Raw genomic sequence first — 25,030 nt, forward strand, 5'->3', positions numbered from 1 at the left:
GACAGGTGGACAATCGTCATAAAATTTCAGTCAATTTGTCAGCGCACCAATTGTCTTATCTTCGGTATTGTTGAAACGATTGCGATAAAAAATTTGAAGCAACAAGTTAAAAACACGGATTTTTTGGTCAATTTTTCATCCCTCCGTCCCGACGCGTTAATTGTTTCTCTCCTCGCTCGTTTCTTGCTCGGTCTCTCCTCTCCTCATAACATTCATTGCCTCCTCCTCCTCCACCGCTGTCGCAGCCCTACCACCTCGCATATATATTATATACACACTCGCAGCTTATGCCCAGCGAGTTCAGTCTCTGTCTCTTTCTCTCTTTTATATAGGTGTATAGGTATACCTCATTCTCCCGGTCTACCCACCCCCCTCCAGCTGTGGTCGCGGTGTATGTTCGCGTCTCTTTTTATCGTCGTGTTGGGTCGAGTGCGCGGGGGAGAGCAGGCCGCGCTCTCGGATTTGAACGTCATATTTCGCTCGTTTTTAAACAATCGCCACCTTTTTCTCCAACGCGATGATCGTTCGAAAATAAGCGCGCGGCACCTCTGCCCGTTCGTTTATAGAGACCTCGTGCGCGAGTACACGGAGAGATCGGTATAATGGCCTATACGGCGGGATTTAAAAAGCGAAGTTTGGGGGGAACCCGACACCTGCGGGAAAATACTAGGAAGTTGAAAGTTGAAAGGGCTCATTGAGCTTTAGCGGCGTGAGACGACTGAATGGCCTTGTGGACTCATTGTAAAGTAGGAGCATTAGGATCTCCACGAGTGGGAACGCGTATACTTACTTTTTATCTCGATGCTCGTGTGACCTCTAAAATTTTACGACGCTCCGCGTCGAGGAACCTTTTTTTTCATAGTTGCACATACATCGCTTTCTGTATAACGAGAACTATCGGACTATTGAGTTTTGTTTTTTCCCCGCTGCACGAGGGGACCGCCCTTTACATCGATTTACTGCATTTTCCTTGGAAAAACAATCGATATTTTTTTTTTCTCGGCGATGGAGCGATTGCGATAACGTTTTCAAAAGAGTCGCTCATAAGGCACTTTCGCTCGATAACAATGTTATTGGCAATTAGATACGATGGCACTGGGCTCGATCGTTAACAATGTTAAAACGATTTTATTCGCTCTCCGAAAACCAAGTCGAGAAAATATTCAAAAACCACGAGGCAAACGGGTCCCAAAAGAGCAGTGTTTGGAAAAAAAAACATCCATCCCGCCCCGTCTCGATCGGCCGCGGTGTCCCCCCCCCCCCGATACCGCCTGGCGCTAGTCGCGCAGCACTCTCACGTTGGTGTGTGCGTGCGTGTGTATATGCGGCGCTGTCCGGCAGTGGTCGGCGGGGCCGAGGGGGGGAGCAACAGTAGAGAACGAGCGAGCGAGGTGAGGTGGCGGTCTGGTGGTGTCTCTCTCTCGCTCTCGCGGCAACAGCAGCAGCAAGTGGTGGGGGGAGAGAGCGAGTCGAGTTCCTTGGAGCTCTCTGAGCGCGAGTCTCCGCGAGTCGGCCAAGAAAGAGCAACAGGCCAGTGCACGCCTCTCCGCGCCTCCTGGGATATCTCGGGTGCCGCGGCCGCGGTGTTCCTCCGCTTTCTCGCCCTCTCTTCCTCTCTCTCTTTCTCTCTTTCTATCTCTCTTTCCCGTCGCCGTCGTAGTTGCTTTGGCAGTACACCTATATAACCTACACATATTTGCATCGGGAATCACACGGCGCAGCAGCGCACGGCAAATCTGCAGTTGCGAACGCGAGCGCGCTCGCGCGTGTGTGGTTTTTTTTTTTTAACGCTCGTGCGCCGCGCAGCCTCTGCATCGAGGCTTTTTTCTACCTAAAGATAGACAACGGCAGTGGCGGCAAAAGTACAAGAAGAAGAAGAAGAGGCGAGCTGCCGAAGGAGAGAAAGAGAGAAGACTGCGCAGAAGAGTAGCCCCGTGCGTGCAGTGAGTGGCCACTGGTATATAAACGAGCGTGAGAAGAGAGAGAGAGAGAGATATAAGTAATATACTGCCCGCGAAGAGAGAGAGAGAGAGGAAAAAAAGTCGGCGAGAGTCTGTGTCCACCCTCGGCGCGGATACATACATACGCGCGCGCGCGTATCCGTGTGTACACGCATTCTCGGCTCGCGACTGTGCAGAGCAGTGCACCAAGCTCTATAGCTGTATGCACAGACACACACACACACACACACACATAGAGAACGTAGAGAGCGCGCGACGTTCGGTTCTGGCTCGCGGATTCTCACGCGCGCGAGCGGAGCATAAACACACTCGCACACCGAGAGAGGAGGAAGAGCAGCAGTAACAGCGGCAGCGGAGAACGGAGCAGGAGGAGGAGGAGGAGAAGAAGAAGCAGCAGAAGCGGCGGCAGCGAGCAGCAAAGGAGAGAGAGACAAAAGTAAGCACTGCACGCACATACACACACACACACACACGCTTGCACGCGCTCTTCTCGCGGAGTCGACGACTCCTCGTTTTCTCTCTCTCTCGCTCTCTCGCGCGCGCTCGACCCTCCTTCGCCTTATAAACCTCTCCTCGGCGGCAGTGGTAGTCGTCGTCGGCGGTGGCGGCGGCGCTCTCCTCTCTCCCCCACCAGCGAGTGAATTCTCTCTCCTTCTCGCTCTTAACCCCACACGGACACGTACACCAACGCCGCTGGGAGCGAGCGACGGCGCGGCGGCAGCGGCGGCTCGGTTCTCCTCTCTCTCTTGCTCACTCTTCTTTACACTCGCGCGCGAGAGTTCCCCGAAGTGCCTTGTCGTATTTTCCTCTCCGCGGCGGGCCGCGTTATATACGTATAAACGAGTATTAGTTGCCGCACGACGAACTAACGACGGCCGACACCTCTCTCTCTCTTGCTCGCTCTTTCGAACTCACGCCTGCGTGTGACTGTGCGCGATAATCAAAAAGCCCGTACCTACAGCCAAAGCTAGTTTTATACACGTAGCAGTAGTACTAATCGTAGATGTGTGCCTTATTGCGATAGAGGGAGAAGCGGACCAAGCGGAGGAGAGAAGACTTCGCAGAGAGATCGCCGGACGACGGAGAAACGGAGCACGAGATTTCGCGGAAGCAGCAGCAGCAGCAGCAGCAGCGGAGAGCGGGAGAGAACGGATGTGCCGCTCGAATGAATGAAAGAAGCTGGCTGCTGGAGCTTGGCTGCTGCAAGGTGCCAGCAGGGCTCTCTCGATTGTTCGGCCTCGGCGCGTATAATACCGAAGAGGCCTGCGCCAGCGCTACTCTGTCGTCAGGTGTATACGTAGCTCCCGAGAGCCGAGAGAGGAGCAGGTAGCGCACTCGCGGCACGAAGCAGCAGCGGCGGCGGCGAGCGAGCGCCGAGCGAGTGGAGGAGAGGAATACCTGCAGCAGGTAGAACGAGAGAGACGGAGCTGCGATAAACATGCGCCCAATGAGATCTACGATCCCGTAGTCGCCTGCCTGCCTGCCTGCCTGCCTGCCTGCATCCAGTCGCCGGAGCAAGAGAGAGAGAGAGAGAGAGTGAGAGAGAGTGAGAGAGAAAGACTCAGCAGCAGCAGCAGCAGTCGTCTTGTTGTCTTTCTGTGCGCGCCAGAGAGAGAGAGAGAGAGAGAACGACGATTGTAAAAAAGACGGAGGAAGGGAGCCGCTCGGCTCTGCGGAGAGTAGACGAGTCAGCAGCAGCACACGGAAGCCGCAGAAGAAGAAGAAGAGAGGAGCCAGCGGCAGAGGAGAGAGAGAGGCGGAGGAGAAGAAGAAGAAGAAGAAGACTCCCTTCGCGAGTGTGTCAGTGCGTTCGTTGTTAACGGAGTAAGAGAGAGAGATAAGATGGCGCTGAACCAGGACGTAGCCGAGCCGGGAAGCGGAGCGGCCGGCGCCAAGAGCAACCTCGTCGTTCGCATCGACCAGAACAGCGAGTCGGACCTGCAGGCCCTCTTCGACAGCGTTCTCAAGCCGGATTCGAAGCGACCGCTGCAGGTGCCGCTGCGCATGCGCAATCTGCCCGACTCGTTCTTCAACCCGCCCTCGACCGGCAGCAAGTCACCCTCGATATCGCACTCGCGCGAGAACTCGGCCGACTCGGCCTTCGGGGCCGGAGGCGGAGGCCTCGTCAACGGCGGAGGCGCCGCGACGCCGGGCGGCAACGGCAGCGGCGGCACCACCAGTCCCGGCGCCCAGCCGAGCGGAGCTGCCCAGGTGCCCCAGGGCCTGACCGTTGCCCATCCCCGAGCCCACAGCAGTCCGGCCTCGCTGCAGCAGACCTACGCCTCGGCCCAGCAGCAGAGCCAGCACGCGCCCCAGCACAACTCGGCCAGGCACCATCACCACCAGAAGCAGCGCAGCTACGACGTCATCAGCACCGTCGACGACCTGGGACCACTGCCCCACGGCTGGGAGCAGGCCCGCACGCCCGAGGGACAGATCTACTTTCTCAAGTAAGTATCCTCTCTGTAATACGCCACAACGGCAATTAGCTTATGCTCCGAAATTTCATATTAACGTAATTGACGTCCATGCTAACGACTCCCGAATTAGTGCTGCCGTATACTTACCGCCGCGGACGAAATTCACAGAGACACAGACGTCTGCGTGTCCCTCAATTAGCCCTGCGCACCCAATTAACTGCGCTCATAAAGGTCGCGCTTAGCGCCTTAGCGCCACCGAAGTATCGTTAAATTGCGATTTGTACCGCCGCCTGTTTAGAGAGAGAGAGAGAGAATTAGATACCGATCGCGCTCGTCTTCTCTCTCATCATAATATACTCTCGCCTCGTTCGAATTATCAAATAAAGAAATTAATTAGATTTATCATTTGCTTTCAGTTCAACGCGCGAGGTATAGCACGACACTTTTTTTCTTACATTTATCAACGTGTTTACATGTATAGAAAACATTAAGCAGCTAACGATGCGTGAACAGATAGCTCGACGTTTGTTTGTTTTTGGTTGATAAACGCTTCGGACTTCCTACGGCCTATGGCTTCTAATTCGATCTTTTTTTTTAACGGTGCAACAAACAATTTCGCGCGAAGACAACAAGATTACGCCTGATTATCAATATCGGCGATTTTTTCAATAATCAACAAATATCATTTCTCGCTCGTCACTCTCTCGTTTCATTTCGAAACGTCTGTCGGATTGTTTCTTTCTATTTGGCGCCCCGACAATTACGTGATTGTGGTCAGTTCCAAACCACTGCTATAGAGCTGATATAACGTATACTTTTTGATAACTATCTGCTTCCTTATCAGAAGAAAGTACGAACGTTTCTTGAAATCGATATTTCATTGAAGAATACGTACTGCGTGAGTCAATTGCCGAACTTATATATTTCTGTAAAAAATGATTGCTCGAATCGCTACTGTTTACTCTTTAACCGTTTTTTAATGTATTAATCGATTAGCCGCTCCGATAGCAGATGATTACGTTTAATTCAAAGTATCGATTGTACAGTTGACGTTCGAGGAAAAAATTACAACTAGCGTTTGAAATAAAAACAGAGACTCTCTCGTGCGACGTGTTATTCAGTCATCGGTGCCATAAAATCGAAAAAATATAGCTCTACTCAAGATATTAGATTCTACAAGCGATTGCTTCTGCTTTCGGTTATACGCATCTTTCGGAATTTTTTTCCCGGTTTACTGTCTTGAATAAAATTACTATTAAAAACTGCGCACTTATTATGCAAATTCGAAAATTGCTCTCTCTCTCTCTCTCTCTCTCTCTCTGTCTTTAACATATATGTAAAACAATCGATCGGCTTTGATTATCCAACAAAAAGAAAAATAATTTTTCTTCCCACCAGCTGGTTCTGTACACTGTTTACAACGGGGGAGGATATTGACAAATATCTTTAAATAAAGATACCGGGACAGATACGAGGGCCGGAAGTTTATGCGTCTTGAAACTATATACGATTGGGCGTTTGATAAAAGCGCAGCGCGCGTGTTGAAAATCTTCTCCGATTGTGAAGGAGTCGTAGCAATTGGATTTTTTTTCTCCCATGCGCTCGTCGCGTGAAAATTGCTTTTCAAACCGCACACAGGCACTTCCGAGCTTATTTGAATATTTTTACAATTAAAATAAAGCCGAGAGCGTTAGGATGGGTATAACCCGCGGTATATCTCGCGGTTCCGTGAATTCGTCCCCAAAAGAGAGAAAGATAATTCCCCAACTCGAGAGCTTTTCATTATACGGTTACGGGAAAAGGAGCAAAGAAAATTCATCGAAAAATTGATACGGAACAATGACCCTCCGCCGCGCGACTCGTGTGTGCCGGTGCGTCAGCGCGCGCGCGCGCGCGTGTGTGTGTGTGTGTGTGTAGCGTGTAAGTGTAAGCCCGCGTAACTGCGTCTTCTACGTCAATCACGTACGTGAAGTTTTTCGGCGCTCGATCTACACGTAGCATGTATACGTCTGTCTCTTTCTACACGCGGCTCTCGCGGTGCTTACTTCATCGTTTCTCGGCCCCGCCAGCGCTTCTTTATAGGCTATACTGCGTTTTCGGCGACTCGATTTTTAAACGTTCGCAATCGTTTGTACCCCTTCCGCTCTCTCCGAGTCTTTCGGTCGTCGATCTGTGATTTTCGAAAATATATCTTTGGGGTCTTATGAGTATCTAGAATTTTTTAATGTAAAACGACACCATCATACTGATGCGTTTCTATATACGAGCAAAGTCCGAGAAGTCCCACAATATACCGTCCGCGACTTTAAATGACAGTTCACACTATTTTCTGCTGATTTAAGGTAAAACGAACTTTCGATAAGAGAGTATCTGCGGAGAAACTGCTTCCTCATATCGTGTGCCGTGCGTTTGTGTGTGTGTGTGTGTGTGCGCGTGTGCGCGCGAGCGCTCGAGTCGCGCTTCTCCTGTTGCTTCGGCTCTCTGCGCTCCGCGGCGAGACGCTCGTTTACCTTGGCAGACCACCTTCGACGCTTTTCGTGTGATATTTCGTTGCCTCAAAAACTCCTTCCTCCTTCGCTCTTTTTTTTTCCTTTTCTCGCGCGGATTTCTCACGTAGTCTCTTCTGGGCGCGATTTTTGTTAAAATTTTACACGACGTCGTTCGCGCTTTATAGATCATCTTTCTCGAAATCTCGAGCTCTCCGGTCACATGGCATCGGAGAGCGAGATGCGCATGCGCGCTCTAGCCCCGATATAATCCACCTGTGTGCGCGTATACGTACAGGCGTCCCTGGGATTCCCACGTGTCACCTGTCGTGGGAAACTCCATGAGTGTGACGTCGCGCGCACACATACGCCTCCTCTAAGCCAACCCCTCTCTCTCTCTCTCTCTCTCTCGATCCTTCCCCTTCTCTCTCACTCACCGGCAGTCCTATGTACACCCACTCGTCTTACCTGTTGCGCCGTCGTCGCTGCCTTAGTCCTTTATGATCGAATATACACGCTGCTCCGCTGTGTATGGCTGTAGGGCGTACTTCCTCCTTTGTGATTATGCCTTTTTTACAAGCCGCGTGTGCGCCCTCATTGCGCGCCGTTCGTACATAATGTGTATGGGAATCAAGCCGGGCTTTTTGGGGCTACTTTTTTCGCCCCTTTGGGCTCGTAGGGGATTCCTTTGCGGCTGAGATTCGAGCCGCGCTTTTTATATCAAGGGATTGTTCTCGCGCATTGTCGAGAGGTCTAATGAGTTGTTTTGAATCGGCATTAATTGATTTTTCTCCTGTTTCTTTTTCAAAAATTCCTTCTCCCTCAGATGCGTACGTGTACAGGTAAAGGGATGACGACTGACGAAACACTGCTCGCTCTACTCTTAATAGGTATGTAATAGCGCGGTTTCCGCGAATGGTGTACGGCTGCCATAACAAAGTGGGTAACTCATTCGCCGAGAGAGAGAGAGAGAGAAGTGTACAAACTGTGTGTGTATTTAAAATGTTAAGACATAAATCACGTATCGAGACATGCAAAATCCTCGCTGCTCCACGATTATAGGTGCACTTCTGCACAGAGACTCTCTCGCGCGCGGGATAATAACGTCGATTTCGAAATAAGCTTGCGCGCCTGTCGCTTCTTCTTCGGCCGATGCACACCGCGTCTCATTGTCTTGGGGACTTTTACGAAGTCTCTCGTGTGCGATATACACGCATTGCAGAGAAAGTGAAAGAGGCGCTTCGAATATATTGAACAATCGTTTATGACGCATTCAACGTAATATATTGTCTGCGCGTTTTTGCGTCTATAATCGATGTGCGCGCTTGTGTTTACTTTAGGGATTTCGTTTGTTTCTCACTAATTCGGCGCAGCGCGCATTTATGAAAGAAACCGCAAAGCAAAGAGAAGCGAGTTATATAGCTGACTCCACAGGTCGACGGATTTACATCACCGACGTGTATATCCATCACGCTCCAATTTGCTCGGCGAAACCCCTGACGCAGGCGAACAACAATAAACGAGACTCGATCTCGGCTCCAAAAATCCGCGACAGCCCCGCGCTCTTATCTAACGACATTCCCGCGCGCGACAAACGTGAGAGAGAGAGAGAGAGAAAGGCGCAGGATAGAGCGTGCACATGCGCGCGCCGCTAAACTGCAACGATAGAGACTGAAATTTCGAGTAGCTGAGCTGCGCGTTATAGCGAAAAAAGAGAATAATATAAATATCGCCGCGAATAATAGGCGATTCACAGCGCCCACGGATCTGCGGTCCAATCACACCTGGCACCTTCGCGGAAAACTTATCGCGAGTCCGGACTGTACACACAATGCGAGTAGAGTCTATGAGCGCTGCAGCAGCGAACTTACTGCCCTTTCTCCTAACAGCACATGGCAAATGGCGGCGGCTATATGTATCGGCCGCGACCGATTGTCTAGCATACACGCATGTGTTATAGGAGTTCGGCCTGCGTCTTTGTCCTGCGACGCTACGCGACGACGCGTATATAGCTATAGGACATGCAACACATGTGCAGCGCGAAAGCGAGCGAAATCCTCATTATTCCACTTTTGTTCTTGAGCGTGCTGAAGCGGCGGCGAAAGAGAGCTCTTCGGTCGCTTGGAAATATAATGAGTTGTTGCGCGGCTCTGCAGCTATATACTCGCGAAGGAGTTACATAATCAGTCAGTTGTGTTGTGTTCGGCTTTAATGGTTTCACCGGCGCTGCTGCCGTGCACGATTGAAAAGGGTGACGGAGGAATGTTGTTTGTTTATTGGGCTATGCTGCTGCTACTGCGATGGTCTCTTGCGCTTCTTGTCGCGTTTCGTTTGCAGAAGAAGGTTGCAGGAAAAATTAGGGTGAAAAAGTTATATTGAATTTTAATCCGTTCATCTAACTGGTTCACGGATCATTCAATCTCGAGTGTACCCCGTGTGCGGCACGTTTTCATTTACATCAGACTTATCTGCGCCTTCGTATCTTCTATTATTTCATCCGTTCCGAGTGATTCATTCACAACTGCCCCTAAAGGCAAGAGCAGAAAACTTTTACTGCTAGTTTCGCATTTTTTTTTTGTCTCTAAAACAATGGGCTCGATTTCGCATAGCCTAGTGCCGCAAAAGTGCCCAAGCGCACGTGGGCATCATAATGCGTGTTGCAAAACACCTGAAATATTCGGAATTAATTATAGCCGCGAGACGCGATGTTATTTAGGGATTAAATTGATATTCCGCTCGAATTTAAAATTATCAACAACAGAGAAGGGGAGATTAGCTTTAATTCGAGCACTGAGAACCCAAACACTCGAGTTTTCCCGCAGAAAGCCAAACTCCGATTTCGGAGTCCTATTCTTTCAGGGGCCGTGTCCTCGGTAACCTACTACCTTTTCCACGACGAACTGCCCCCTCAACGTCTCCACTTCCGCAAGGTTCCCGTGGTCGTTTCACGGATCATCTCGAAAGAAGCAAAACATCAATCTCCTTTGTCCGTCGAAGAGCTAGACTGCACTCTAACCTGACTCCCTCGGTCCCAAACACGTTCAGACCGGGTCGCTCTCTCTCTCCCTCCTACTACTCTCACGATGCTTACAGTCCCATCAAAGTTTCGCTGCTTAGCACATTTCTGTCGCATCTCTCAAGGCTGTGCGCTCTCCAAGGCCTGCTTTCCCATCAGCCCCTATTCTCGGGCCTTGGAGATTAAAGGTCTTTTTTTCACGAGAAAACGCAGTGTTATTAATTTGTTGCCGAGCAATTATGGTTTTTCAATAAAAAGTTTAGTTATACTGAGAGAAAGCTCTCGAGATAAATGTGCACTCGTCGGTCTAAGAGGATGTTGTTGAGAACTTTCGCTACAAAGTAAACCGAAGCGAGCGTCTTTTTTTCGTAAACCCCAAAATAGGCGGGAAGTTGTTGTTGCGGGGCTTCTATGGGGCCCTGAGAGATCCGGGACTTCCTGATGGTCCAAAACGAGAGAGAGAGAATGAGAGAAGAGAGAATCCCTCCTTTCGGTTTTCTACCTGGCGCTCGTGGAAAAATCGGTAAGAGTCTAGGAGAAAAGGAGGAATCGAGACAAGTTCCATGGAAATCCGGTCTAATGCGATATCGCAAAGAAACGCCGACACGCGTTTTTGTTTTTCTGAGTAGACATTTTTTCCTTCCCAAGGTCTCCCGAGGTCGGTCATTTTCGACCGAGGATTTTGACGGCTATATACTTTCTAAAAGCCCGTTATTAACGCGCTTGAACTTCCCTTCCGAGGAGGAGAAATCGGTCTCTTCTTTTGCTATTATAGCCGAGTCTTTGATTGGAGATCTCAATTGAATCGGTTCTTAATCGAACGGATGAATTTCGTAGATAAGGATTCGAGCTTGGATCCGGTGATTTTCGCTGAGCACTTCTAATAGAAACGAAGTTGTCGGGGAATATCTATATTGGATCTGAGCTAATAAACGAAACTGAATTAATTTAAACGGTCATGCGCACACTGCACATACACGAAGAGGGGGAAAAAATGATAAACGCATAAAAACCTTGCGGTTTCTCAGTAATAAAATGTAGTAACTACGTGGTTTCTGAGTAATAACAATTACATAACTAATCTGAGGCGGTTTATCTTATAGTTTAAGCACTCACGGTAAAGATATAAGAATAAAAAAGGAAAACGCGATCCAATAGCCATTAACGGAACAATCGGGTTATTTCAATTTTCCTTTGCAAAGGCGCTCAAATGCTACGATGTAAAGAGCCGAACGAAAAGAAAAAAAACGACTCATCGTGAAAATATGCAAACAATTATATATTCCGTTTGCTGAGAAATTAAGGCATCGCGAGGAGAGAAGGAGAGAGAAAATTGACGCCTTTTTTAGACATCGCAGTTTAGCGTCGCGATAAGCAAGTTCCTATGATTCACACGTCATAAAGACGTCGACGACGAAAGCAGGTTGATCGAAGTTGTGCACACTTTTTTTTATTATCTTAAGCGCTTATTTACCGTATTGTCACGCACCGTATATAAAGGCTCCTCGATAAAGATTCGCATCCTTGAGTGGGTACGTTACTAGAGCGGATTGATAAGAGCCGTAATGTACACGTAAATTGTGTCACCACCTGTTTTATTCTGATAAAAATTAATATTTTTTTTTCTTCCTCGACTTTCGTCTTGGCTCACTTCTTCTAACTCGAAACCATTCTCGCAAAATTATCCAGTCTCGAAGGAGGGGGTAGTAGAGCACATTACCGTTTCCACAAGTCGAATTTCGCTCGACTCTCGACACGTGCGCGAATTATCACCTACTCCAAAGCTGTGACATCATATCTCCCGAGTCACGAGATCCATTCTTCCGACGTCACGCTGTTGACATATTCCATACGGATCTTGGTCAAATAGTTACTCTGCTTCGAAAACTCGCAAACACAAATCGATCTTAACGTCTCGTCGTCGGGCGTAACGTCTACATCGAGACAAAATGCATAACACAGTTCACACCGCGGCGCAGTCGTCCCTGTATATGTAAGCGCGACACGAATAAAACGTGCATTTAGCGTTATGTTAATGTGAGAACTGCGCGACTAAGAACAAGGTTAAAGCTACCAGGAACAATGCACTCGTCTTACTTACATCCTTCTGGCGCTACTTGCGCGAGTGTTTATGATGAGCTGCGCTTATTCGAACGATCGAAAATTCGCTGAAATGAAATCGAGATTGTCTAAATCCAGGTGTGCGAGTATATGCTCGACGATAACGGATGTGCCAGTCAAAATGGGGGAAAAAAAAACGATAGAAATCGGCCATGATATAACAGCGACGAGGCCGCGCGCGAGAAACCACGTAACATCGCCGCCGCCGCGCACACATGCACACGTTCCCGCGTTATTCTTTTGATTCAGGAAAACAATATTTTTCCAGATAACGACTTTTGCCTTTACACGTAACGAGAGATCGTCTTTGCAATCGAAAACTCATTTTCCAGCGATATTTTTTGCCTGTGTGTACAGGGAAAAGTAACGCAAACAGCTGTCAAATCCAGGATAATTACGCGGATATTAACGATATACTCTGTAGCCCAAATATTTCCGTGGATTATTAAGCCATTATGGGCGAGAGAGAGAAAAGTACAAAAGTATAACCCGTCAAGGTTGCCGTTCGCGCAGTTCTGCACAGGCAAACTGCGATTTCAAACTGGCCTTTTTTCCACGCGGCGATCCTGCGCGGAGAAGCATTAACGTCAGTAATAAAGTCATCCTTATAAATTGACGCCGACTCGATATCGAAAGAACACGTTTTCGCTTATACTCTCTCCGTAGCAATGTTTAAACGGACCGAAGAAGTGAGAACTCTTTGGAGAATCTTATGTCCCGACTTCTGTCCCTTAAACTATCATCTCAACAAATCTTTCGTCTCGTGCATGTGTGTGTGTGTCATTAATCAAAGTCGAACTCGCACCAACGCGACTTCCGCGCACCGATTTATTTATTTTCTCGGCTGCACGTGTGCAAGTCGAAATCGAAGCTGACTGACTATAGTATAGGGCGAGCGTACGTAATACACAAACACACACGCAGCGGTAGACTCGCGGACGGACGTAGGCCGGAAGCGCGACGAGAATGGAAGGAAGGAAGTCGGGGCGCCCATCGTGTGCTCAACGAACCGCTGCTCTCCTCGCTCACGTGATTATACTGATTAACATTAACACATATATGCGCGCCGTTTTCTCTCTCTCTCTCTCTCTCTCTCTTTCCATGTGGATACGCATTATGCAGCTGATGCGTGTATACGTACCGGGAGAAAGAGCACAGCGTCGCGCGATGACGCAAGTTTCCGCGAGATCAGCCCGCGTTGTTGTGCTGGTATCTATATACCTGCGAGAGCTCGCGATCCGGGCAAATAATAGATTTTTCTTTTTCATTTCAAAACTGCGGATATATAAGGTCGCGCGCGGCGCTGATGAAGCGCGTATAGATGCGTTTCCTGATTTCTGACGCACTAGGCGCGTGACTTATTTTTTAATTTTTCTCACTGACGTATGTGCCCCTGTATATACATGCGGAGCAGCGGTAGCGTTAACTGTGGCCCCCTTCCCCCCCTCTCTCTCTCTCTCTCACGCAGCTCGAGAATAACTTATAATACAGCGCGGAAAATCGAACTTGTAGGCTTTGTGCGACGCGAATTCGAACATCGCGCGCTTTTATATTAACGACGAAATTATACTGAGTACACAGACGCGCGGGCTCTCTTTTTCTCTCCTTCGATCGCTGATGCGTATTATAAATATTTAGAAGCGCGCGAGGCTGTACACAAACAAATTTATTGCTTTACAAATTATTCGCCGCCTCGGTGCGGGCTTTAACGTTAGAGGCACGTTATAGTGCGCCTCAAATAACTGGACACACATATACTGGACTTGTGACTCGTGACTTTTTCGGAACCCGTCCATCTGGCTAGGAATCTTATTAAGAGCTAATTAGCATAATTAAAACGTAATCCGAGAGAGTGAGCGGCATCGCCACCGCCGCCGCCGCTGTGCTTTTGATTGTGCGGTAGCTCCTATATACACACGCATGCGTCGGAATAGGAATGCCGGGAATGCCATTTTTTTTCTCTCTAAATCCTATTCGGCGGCCGTACGTTTTGCCGATAACGAGAAGCTGTAAAAATTGGGCTAAAGTCTCAATAACTCTCGCGGGGAACGAGCTGCTCGATCGGTCAAAATTACGCCGTTTACACGCGCGAAAACCCGAATACATTAATGACACGTCGATAATCCCTGGAGAATGTTTGAGATGAAGAAATAAATATAAATATCGCCGATCTCTCGCGCGCGGCTGATTTGAATTTTGAAAGCCGCCCATAGCGGCAAGCAACAAAGAGTAAACAATCATCGAGATGTATACTCTACTAATACAGCGTGTAAATCACCGGTCGAATTCAATATTCCGTCATATAACGAAACGTCGTCGATCACTGATAAGAGAGAAAGAGACGCCGAGTTTATACATAGCGAAGCCATAGGAGTAAATTTTGCAGGATAAATGTTTAAGCGATTTATAGCGCCGATACGGACTTCCCGATAATGCGACAAAGGAAGCAAACGTTCTCCTCTATACATCAAAACACAGCAGCACGTCTCTCGCTATAATATCACATCGCGCGCGCACATAGAGTCGCAATGTATCGAAGCTGCGCAGACGTATAATACACGCAGAATCAGCCGTGCGTGTACGCCGGCCGTGCATTTTCTCGCTCGGCGCTGCACATACACCCCGGTGAAAGTTGCGGCGTGAGCTCGCGACACCGGCGGCAACGAGCATTATCTCCGTCTCTCTCTCTCTCTCTCGACGGCGCGGCAACGGCTCCAGGGTCGCGAAGGTACACACACACACACGTGCGCGCACACAGACACGCAGGGACGGGAGTGCGTGTCAACGCGCCCGGATCGGCTAGCTGCAGCGCGGTAACTCTCTCTCTCTCTCTCTCTCTCTCTCTCTCTCTCTCTCTCGATATATATCCGCGACGTGGCACGTGATTCAGGCGGCGCGTTTCGCGGAACTTTCGCAAAATACCCTCAGGGTCGACCGGTCGCGAGTAAGCGACGTTTATACGTATATATGTATATAGTGTACGTGGATGTGTACGTTGCACTCAGCATGGACTTCTTTTTTGTTTTTCGTTGCATCAACGACGAGAGAGGAGTATACGGAGGAAAAAGAGACTGCTGCTGATCCGTGCGCTTGTAGTTTCTGCGCTGCTACTTTGCTGGTAGCTTCGGGAGAATTTACACTGCTAACAGGGGCTCTCTCTCTCTCTCGCTCTCTCGCGATAGGCGGGATTATTGAAAGCCCGAGACTGCAGTGTGCGTGTAGAGAGGAGATGACTTTTCCCGCTTTAAGCGCGGCTTGCTCAACTCCGTGTATATAGTTTATTATAAGTGTAGGTAAAACGGCGCTTTTGAATACAATGTATACGCGACCCGCTCCTGCATAATTTTCTCGCTCTCGCTCAGCGCGTGTAACTTTATCGCGGCGCTCTATTGAATTGATAAATTGCGGGATTTATTAAACCGAGTTTCTTTGCGCGACAAGCGCGGCTCTCTGAGCTATCGGTTTCGTATATTATTATATACCGTCGTCGCCGCGCACTGCGAAACGTTTCCTGATGGCTTTTCCAGCTATATCGACTGTTATTTTTCTCTTCGCGTGAAGTACGCTCGCGCGCGGTACATGATTCTCGGTGTAAATATAAACGAATTAAAGAATTACATAAAACACCGCGTGTGCTCAGCAGGGCTTACGTAATCCCGATTATGCATGAGCGAACACCTGGCGATTCTTTTATTACGATAATAAACACAATATAACACAGCGATTTTTTTCTCATTCGAGTGTCGTCAGTCCTCTCTCGATGCATCTCCCTTTCCCGCACTTCCGACGCCTCGATACACCACCCGACTCTGCAGCCCACGAGTCAGTTTCGACACTTCCTTCCTCGTTCCCCGATGATTCCGTACCTTAACGGGATGCGCGCGCGAGCGACGAGTCAGGGCCGATCGAATGCAATACACGGGCCGTTAATCTGCGGCGACGCGCGATCGTGTGCGCGCCGCAGCGCGTAAATGACGTCTTCGAGATCCGCGCAACTCAATTATTCTCACGTATTAGTCGCCGAGTCAGCGGGATAAAACGTGGAATTGTTTTCGATCCGCGGAACAGCTGGGCGCTATTTTCGAGAGCCGGGCATCGAGCTTTTTTATCCGCTGCATACGCGCTAATATTAGTGTGTGCCGCGCGTCGGCTTGTTTCGCTGTATTATGGTTTTTGACGGGCCGAGGGTTGAGATAGAGGATTCGACTCTTTCGTAATTTTGTGTGCCGTCAAAGGCGATAGTCATAATCGGCCTTGATCCAGAAAGTATCGCAACCGATGCGCGATTAGTAGAAAAAAACACGCACGAGGCTTAATTCAACGATTTACGAGCGTGTTCGGCTTCCTATGCGTATCGTCGAGAGAGATAACGCGAGAGCGCACAACATCATTGTCAGAAACATTTTACCGACAACCCTGAGGTTACTGAATGATACGATTAACGATTATCGGCCGATAATCGCCGCGGCTCGATGTTGGCTCAACCGATCGCTCTCGTTTAATTAGTCATGAGATTAAACAAGAACGAACGTGAGCTCGCGCGAGAAATGGTGCTCGTTCGGAAACTTTCCAAACGAGACCGATCGCTGAAATTTCTGCTCGACGTCTGTACCGCGCGCGATTATTCACGAAATCATCGATGATTTCGATGACTCGCCCGTATTGGTATGATATAGATACTTGTCAGTTGCGGCTCTTTCTGGTGTAAATAAACACGGGACTCGTCAGCTGGATCGGTCTCCTCGAAAAACGCACGTGCCCGGGGTAAACAAGTTCTCCTTTGCCGTGCGCCGAGGAGCTAAACTGCAGCGCTGTAAACAAGCGCGCGTCAAACAAAGCTCCTCGAAAAAGTCGCGCCAAGGGGAAACCGAAAGAAAGAAGCAGCGGCCGAGCGAACGAGAATATCGAGTTTACGCGCTTGTACATATAGCTATATGTGTACGTATTAGAAACGGCCGTAACCGTCTAGAGAATATACGTACAGGCGGTAATATAATGTTTAGCCGCGCCGATTACTGGAACAAGCTCCGCAAACAGCAGCAGCGCGCGATCGATACGAAATTCCGCGTGAAAAATTTAAGAGAGGGAGAGAGAAAGAGCAATTCACGTATAGACGCGGCCTCGCGTTCGATGAAGACGATGAGGCTAAAGACCTCGCGCGCTCGCTCGCGACACACCTGTGTATCTCTCGCGCTCTATACACCTACCGCTTCACGGACGCGCTCTCGAGAGTGGCAACGCTCGAGGCGGCAACGAGCGAGAGAGGAGTCTCTAGACTGCATGCAGCGCTAGAGACCGATGCTTCTATGAAGAGATCTCCGCTGCTGTAGCTCTCTTTATTGTAAGCAGTCCGGCTGTTTACTTTTTATTTTTTTTATTTTTTAAATTCAGATCCGTGTACGGCGTTAATTGATAGCTTTTAGAGAGGAGAAGTATCTCTATAATATTCGCGATTCCAGCGGCAGCGGCAACAGCGTGCGTACACGATGTTAATACAACGAGCTGATTCAAGCAAAAGTTCTAGGTCACTTCGCGCCAGCGTTTTCTCGTAGGCGGCTCTCCCGCGTTATTTTCGGCTGCGGCGATCGCCCCTCCCTTCCCCCCCCCCCCGCTCTTACTCTTTCTCGAGAGGAGTTTTATACGCACGCTCTGTTTCGCTTCCTAGTCTAAATGCGGCTATTTTCACGGGCTAATATCCTTGTCGCGGATAGAGCGCTTTTATACAGTGTATTTTCGTACGCGCCTTTTTCTCTCCCATCCGTGTATATAGCTGTTCGAGCTTTGATATTTATACACACACACACACGAGTGCACATGCACGTGACAATAACTCGTCGATTTTATTTATATACGCGCGAAAAAATAGGTCGATGTTTTTATTTTCCACAGAGCCTCTCTCGCAGCAGCAGCAGCAGCGCTGCGGCTCTATTAATAAGCGTTTATTGTTATTTTCTCCCGTGAGCCGAGTGTGCGCGTGTGTGCCGATCCCGATCTTTTTTCGTCGCGATTTTGGCGCCGCTTTTCCTGGCGCCAAGCGTCTTTTTTTTAAACGTACGTTCGCCGACTCGTGTACAGAGTCCCTTATTGTGCTCGCACTACGGGGCTCAGTATAATGACACGGCGACGAATCGAGTGTACGCGATATCGGGTCCACGTGCACGACTAATGTACACACGCGCTTATTACGGCCGGCCTTCGGCGTTGCGAAAAGCTCGTTACGGCTTATAACACACAGCGTGTGCAGTTTTCCGTTTCGTCACTACGCTACTGGCCCTGACTCGGGAGCTTTTTTAACGTTGCGCGAATCGTTCGCCGTATTATCGTCTCTACAATTCGGTGCGCTGAGATAACTCCGCGAAGACAGGAGAAAGCGCCTCGGATGATTTCGATAACTCGGGCAGATTACGCACGCGTGTGCATTAAAATTCAATCAAGAGAGCCCGAACGAATAAAAAGTCGCGCGAGTCATCGATCTAAGCGCTGCTATCCGCATGCGGGAAGTCCTCGCGCGGAAGCAGCCGATAGCGCGCTTGCACTTGCAGCGAGTTGCATCTCCCATCCGCGCACAGCTATAGAACAGAGCGAAAGAAAAGAGCTTCGCGACCGGAAGAGGAACGCGCGCTTCTCTCTATGCATGTATATAGGTATATCTATACGTGTACGCACGCTCGAGCGCAGAGAGGAGCAGCTAGCTCTGGAGCGGCAGCGCGAACTCGGGAGAGGAAAAGAGCGCGAGTGTGTCTATTTACGAGTTGTCCGGCGCCGCGATGTCCGGTGTAAAAATACTCGAGCCGCGCGCGCGGCGGCAGCCTCTGTGTACGCTCTCTCTCTCTCTCTCTCTCTGCGGCGCACAAAGACACCGAGTGTCGTGCTGCTCCTCGTCGGCGCGAGCCTCTGACGTGGAGCTCGTCGTCGTCGTCGTCGTCGTCGTCGTCGTCGGCGGCGTCGTAGGCTCTCTGTGATGATGCTTGGAGCGCTGCCAGAGCCTCCAAAACATCGCGCCTTATACGCGCGCTCTCCTCGCATGTCTGCAGAGCGAGCGTGTATATGTGTATAATCGAGAGAGAGAGAGAGAGCCGTCTGCTTTTTCGAGGTGTGACGAGCAACGCAGGGGGTTTCATCGCTCGTATGCGGGATGCCTTGAATGGACTGAGAGAGACTATGAGAGAGAGAGCACACGTGCGGATCTCTATCGGCGAACAACGTGTGAGCTGATAAGAAAAGCGCACTCGTCGCTGCACTATCGATCGGGAACGGAAATTTCCCGCAAAGCACATTCTTTCCGGTTTTTCCATTAGCGGATTTACAGCCTCTCTCGCGTACCGACAAGCGAAACGTCGTCGCGCGTCCTAAAAATACCGCATCCCCATAATATTCCTTTATCCTCGGCCGCCGCCGCAGCCGCATAGCCACGTACGTTTGCTCCTTTTCCCGTCGTCTGCAAGCCATTGTTTTGCGCCGCTCTCGCTCTCCGATGCGGACTGAGAAAAAAATCGCAGTCGCGCGTTATGATATTTTTAAGTCGGGGGGCAGCTCTTCTTCGCTTGGTAAACAGTCGGAGCGAGAGAGAGAGAGAGAGAGAGAGAGAGAGAGAGAGAGAGAGAGAGAGGAGGGAGAAAGGTTCCGAGTCGATTTCTGCATTCCTCCGAGCGAGCGAGCGGCGGACACGGCTCTGTGTGTTTGTGTACATGCCTCCGCTCCTCGACTTTCATTCATAATTGTTCATTCACTTTTATGAAGCTCCCTATAACTTAGGGAGTTATATTTCTCTCAATAAGTTGCCTCGTCGTCGGGCTCTGCCAGATGTCTCTCGGGAACATTTTGTACTTTCACAGCCCGTTCGTGTGATATACTCAGGTATATATAGTGTAACGCGATACCCATACGTGCACTGCGCACTCGGCTAGATATCCATCTTATTAGAATGTGCATACGGGCATGCGGGGAATAAAGACGTAATTCCATTATTATATTGGTGCGATAAAGCTCGTGTGCTTTCCCGTTGCGAGAGAACACGAAACTCTCTATGTGTAATATGCGTATCATAAGAGGCTCACGTGAATCAGCGTCGATCGATACAACGCGCTCGGCCGCTGTGCGTTTATTAACGAGGCGCTCGATTGCACGAGTTTCGCGTGAAAGATATAGACTAGTGAGATTTTACGTGACGCGTAAATTATACACTGAAATTTCGGTTCTCTCTGATGCGCGAGAAAACGTTGAATCGCGCACGCTCGTGATTTCACCGCGATCGTCGATCGCTCGCGCGCGCGCGAACGATCCTCTCCGCATCGGTGAGTCAGTTCGATCATTCCTAAATTTAGCCCGGGCCCCGAGAGTCGTCGTTATCAGAAATCACACTCGAACCGTCGCGCGCGCAATCTCAAGGGACACAGCGGTAGCACTCGATCAGCTGCTGCTGGCGCCTGCAGCCTCGCTCGAACTTGATCAATCAGCCCCGCGAAAAATTCGCAGGCGACCTATAAATACCCGCCGAGCGCCTCCCCCCTCGCTCTATACATAGCCCGGTGTGCGCGGCGCGCGCTATAATAGAGAGATGCAGGGGTGAAAATCGCTCTGACATCACGCGACGCGCTCTTCTATATACACTTGTATATTTCGCGGCTACGGTCCAGCGGACTATGCGCGGTGTGCGTGTGTGTGTGTGTGTGTATATATATAGGCTCTTGCTCTGACGTCACGGCGCGCCCCGACGTCGAGACTCTCTGCAGCGCGCGCGAAACGGACTAGAGAGTATAATGTGCGCGAGCCTATTCCTGTCGCTCCTCTTCTCGCTGATGCCGCGCTGCTGCTTCTGATTCTCGAGACGTGAAGATGCTGCGCCCGCGTATACCAACTTGCGATCCCTTATACAATTTTCACTGACCATCGATGCTTCTTTTTACAGCCACCTGACGAGGACGACGACATGGGAAGACCCGCGGAAAACGGCGGCGGCCGCGAGCGTCGCAGCCGTGGCAGCCGCCGTCGAGAGCGGCAAGGCTGCGGCCACGCCTGGCCAGGCCGGCAGCAACGCCCTGGGCCCGTTACCCGACGGCTGGGAGCAGGCCCGCACGCCCGAAGGCGAGATCTACTTCATCAACCACCAGGCGCGCACCACCTCCTGGTTCGACCCTAGAATCCGTGAGTTCCTGCTCGATGATCGCAATGAGGCTGAGAAAAGGGGAAAAGTTATATGGATTGTTGAATTTTTCAGCGTCGCATCTGCAGAGGGCCCCGACATCCGGTGCCATGCTGCCGCAGAACTGGCAGATCCAGCAGCAGGGCGCCGCCGGCATACAGAGCAGCCAGACGCTCCAGGCTTGCCAGCAGAAGCTGCGACTCCAGTCCCTTCAGATGGAGCGCGAGCGCTTGAAGCAGAGGCAGCAGGAGATCATACGACAGGTCAGTTCGGTAAATATCTTTCGCATTTTATTCTCTTTGATCAGCTTGATTACTTTGGGATTGGGAAACTCGCCTTCTACAGACTGTATACACGAGGCTTGCTCGAGTTTCCATCATCTCTTTCGGCTCGACAATAAGTAATCAGACTCCATCCGTTGCGCAGCGAAGGCGACGCGACACGTCTAACTTTGTTTTTCCTCGTTGCAGCAAGAGCTGATGCTTCGACAGAGCACAACGGACGCTGCGATGGATCCATTCCTGTCCGGAATCAACGAGCAGCACGCCCGACAGGAGAGCGCGGACAGTGGCTTGGGTCTCGGCTCCGCTTATTCCCTGCCCCACACCCCTGAGGACTTCTTGGCAAACATAGATGACAACATGGATGGCACAAGCGGTCAGTATCTAGAGCGATACTCTTTTACTCAGATTGTTCGTTGTGACAAATTTGTACTAATTGCAACTTGCGTATAGAAGGAGCTCCAATGGAAACGCCAGACTTGTCGAGCTTGAGCGATAACATCGATTCGACCGACGATCTCGTGCCTCTTCAGGTATGTGTAAATGGGCTTTGTGATTTTGACAAACTCCGAGATGGGACAGCGAGTAACGGGGGTCTTTTGGTTTTTAGCTTGGTGAGGAATTCAGCAGCGACATTCTCGAAGATGTGCAATCATTGATCGATCCTGTGGGCAACCCGACCAAGCCGGAAAATATTCTCACGTGGTTGTAGTGTGTCCTCAACGATACCGATTCGAGGATGTCATCAACGCGTTGCAAGACAACTCGATACATATATTGAAGGACTCTGCATTCAGCGAGACTAAGTCAATACTCTTTACGGGACATAAGTGCATAAGAACTCGACGAATTTTTAGAGCCTACAAAGTCCGTCTACACATTTAAACTTTTAAAAGAACGTGTGCGTACATGAATCGAACTTTGTGTAAATAGAGCATCTCCGCTGCTGCCGGCTCTGAGCGCAACGCTGCGGCCGAGTGCCGGAAAATTCAAACTTGAGCGATATACTACTTTAAGGTCATAAACTTAGCTCTGAATTAACAGAGGCCAGAGACGAAATGACGTTCCTGTCCATGTCCATGCAACAATCATGTTTTCATTGAAATCACCGGAACAAACTAGTTCCTGATATCATGACGTATCAGAAACGGAATCCGATTTTTAGTATTTCTTATACTTTCATTTTTAATTTACACACAAGTAACGTCGAAAGAGTTGCTCTTTCATTTTAGATCTCAAATGTTTTAAGTTTGACGCGAGGACAGTAACGTCAAGAAATAAAGCATTTTTTAGCAATAAACATGGTTCAGATTTAGAGATTTTTAAAAAAGGGGGAAACGTGTATAAAATCGCAGAGTAAAGGAACGCGTATAAGAGCGATGCGAGCGCGTGTCGCAGCCTTTGAACGATGTTCGTAAGTTAACCAAGTGCCTTGACCTTGCAATTAATATACAAAACCCGGCGACAGGGATTTGTCGCTTTTTAAAGGTAATAACCGTCCATATTAAATTTGTTTATGCGAACAATTAGCAATTGTTGAAAAGTGTATATCATGTTTTTTACATGAAACTTTTAAATATTCGAAGATTAAGCAGTGCGAGTGCAAAATAAAAGTATATATATTTTTTTTATCTATAAAGTTTATACTTGTTACGGATTACCAGTTATTGGAACGAAAGTAAAGAAGAAAACGAAAACAAAACGAAAAAATTTGTTTGATTGTAAAATTCTCTTTGTACCTATAAGCAAATGGAATTATATAATATTTGCAGAATATCGAAATACTTTTTAGCTTTAAGGGCTTCTTCGTCTGTCCCCTGTTTTACGGAGAAAGTTAAACAGGAAGACAGATGGATTTAATGTACTTTCTTTTCTTTGATTTTTTTTATTAAGAAAATACAATGTATTAATTTCGTGTATCGACTGCTCGTTTTTTCCTTCATGTATTGAATAATGTCGGTAAATATGATATTACACCTCTACATGTAATTAGGTTTATGGCAGCTTATAGCACGTATTCGCGCGATATCTAGGAGGAGCGATGCCAACGGTGACGACATTTTCGCTAAAAAATGCATTAACCAGTTTTGCGAAAATAGATAGGTCATTCGAATTACGTGTATCGATCTCCTAGATCGTTTGCGAGTACTAAATAAAACTAGACGTTGGAGGTATCGTGACGAAGTACATGCGGTTGTCATTTTACGATTAAGAAGAAAAAGAGTGTTTGACTATGTGTAAAAGCGTTCTCTCGTCTTTTCCCACGTTATGGAAAAGTTGCGGAGATGACGCTGCGAATGACGAAACTATTATAACGTAAACGAGTTTTTATTAAAGTCTGCGTTTTTAAAGCGTCTCAGTGGCTAGTGCCTTGAAAAAAAAATAATATACTATAAACGTTGTCAACTCGCGACAACTGCCTTTTGTACTGTGCTTTCTCGATAAGCGTGTGAATTCAAATGGAATCATCGCATGCGTGCGTCTTATTTGTAATAATACACGGCGCTCATCGATTTTCTGCGTTATTCTCCTGGAAATTGTTGAATACGGTACTCACGAGTAACGCTGTATAAGAGAATCCTGCGAAGGACTGTGTGCTATTGAAATACTGTGTTATGAAATTTCTCATCGATTAGTTTGTCTCAAAGTGCATTTGTACATTAAAGAGTGCTAGCATTAGAAAAGTACATTAATGCATCATGTGTATAGATAAACTTTTCGTTACAAAAGTCTCTTTGAGAAAAAATGAACGAGATTAACAGAAATTTCATCACGGTATATCGGTAACGATGCCCTACTGTGGTTTCAATGATTTCCAGGAGGTCTTCATTCTTACATACTTGTATTATGTATAATTACAACAGTTTTTTTCTTTTAGCCGGTAATAATGTATTTTTTAATTGTAATATCCTTTTGCTTAGAGTCTAAGCTGAACACTTGGATTTCGTCGAGGGAAGCTTTGTATTTTCTTTTTTTGTCCAGTCAGCGATGACGGTGATTTATTTGTGTAATGAATTTTGTGTCTCGCGAATACTCACCAATCATTTAACACATTTTTTTTTTTATTGAAACGCATCAATCGCGTTTTTAGGTGCCTTTGCGAAGACCAAAACGCTCCGAGTTTTGTATTGCTGCGAGATTACAAAAAAAAAAGCGCAACTTATTGATTTTTTAAAAATATTATTTAAATATACTCATCGACAATAACTGTAACAATAAATATATTGTTTACTTATAGCCAACAGTTGTAGAAATTTCATTTGAAATTTTCCATCCCTAAACCTGCATAAAAAGTTATGTTGTGGCTTATGCTTTTTTCCGAATCTTATACCCCCGTATATATATTCAACTCGGAACAGCGAAGACTATGGCCAAGGCTCGCCGTAAACCCACTTATCTCGTTCGTCGCCAACGGCGGAAGAGCAGAAATTACCGCACGAAGCTGATGTTTCGCGCGACTGGGCCACGATAAGACTTCTCTGCTCAAGGAGGGTATGGGCTTTCTTTCCTTTCTTCACATCATTGTTCAAACCAGCGACGTCCTGCATGGTTAATCACTCTGGCGATACAGCATTACAAGCGACTGTTTGGATTCACAGGCTC

At 48.4% G+C, this 25,030-nt stretch overlaps 1 protein-coding gene across 3 annotated transcripts; it reads left to right on the forward strand.

The window, feature by feature from the left end:
* The first annotated feature begins 1,446 nt into the window (after positions 1-1,446).
* LOC100120453 (transcriptional coactivator yorkie) lies at positions 1,447-24,669 on the forward strand. 3 transcript variants are annotated; one of them, XM_031924203.2, is made up of 7 exons: positions 1,447-2,397; positions 2,986-4,411; positions 20,913-21,148; positions 21,222-21,418; positions 21,617-21,803; positions 21,881-21,960; positions 22,038-24,669. In XM_031924203.2, exons 2-7 carry the CDS (start codon positions 3,804-3,806, stop codon positions 22,137-22,139), a joined length of 1,410 nt encoding a protein of 469 aa, XP_031780063.1. In that variant the 5' UTR covers positions 1,447-2,397; positions 2,986-3,803; the 3' UTR covers positions 22,140-24,669. The 3 variants fall into 3 exon arrangements, with proteins under 3 accessions (XP_031780063.1, XP_031780064.1, XP_031780065.1); XM_031924204.2 differs by having other exon boundaries at positions 21,884-21,960; XM_031924205.2 differs by having other exon boundaries at positions 21,222-21,409.
* Positions 24,670-25,030: the final 361 nt, after the last annotated feature.

The sequence above is a fragment of the Nasonia vitripennis genome, chromosome 2 (assembly GCF_009193385.2).
Source record: "Nasonia vitripennis strain AsymCx chromosome 2, Nvit_psr_1.1, whole genome shotgun sequence".
Taxonomy (NCBI): domain Eukaryota; kingdom Metazoa; phylum Arthropoda; class Insecta; order Hymenoptera; family Pteromalidae; genus Nasonia; species Nasonia vitripennis.

Bases quoted from the DNA above. Each gene is read 5' to 3' on its own strand.
- LOC100120453 (XM_031924203.2), top strand. From the start codon at position 3,804: ATGGCGCTGAACCAGGACGTAGCCGAGCCGGGAAGCGGAGCGGCCGGC. The intron at 4,412-20,912 runs GTAAGTATCCTC...TTCTTTTTACAG, and splicing joins GGACAGATCTACTTTCTCAA to CCACCTGACGAGGACGACGA. The intron at 21,961-22,037 runs GTATGTGTAAAT...TTTGGTTTTTAG, and splicing joins ACGATCTCGTGCCTCTTCAG to CTTGGTGAGGAATTCAGCAG.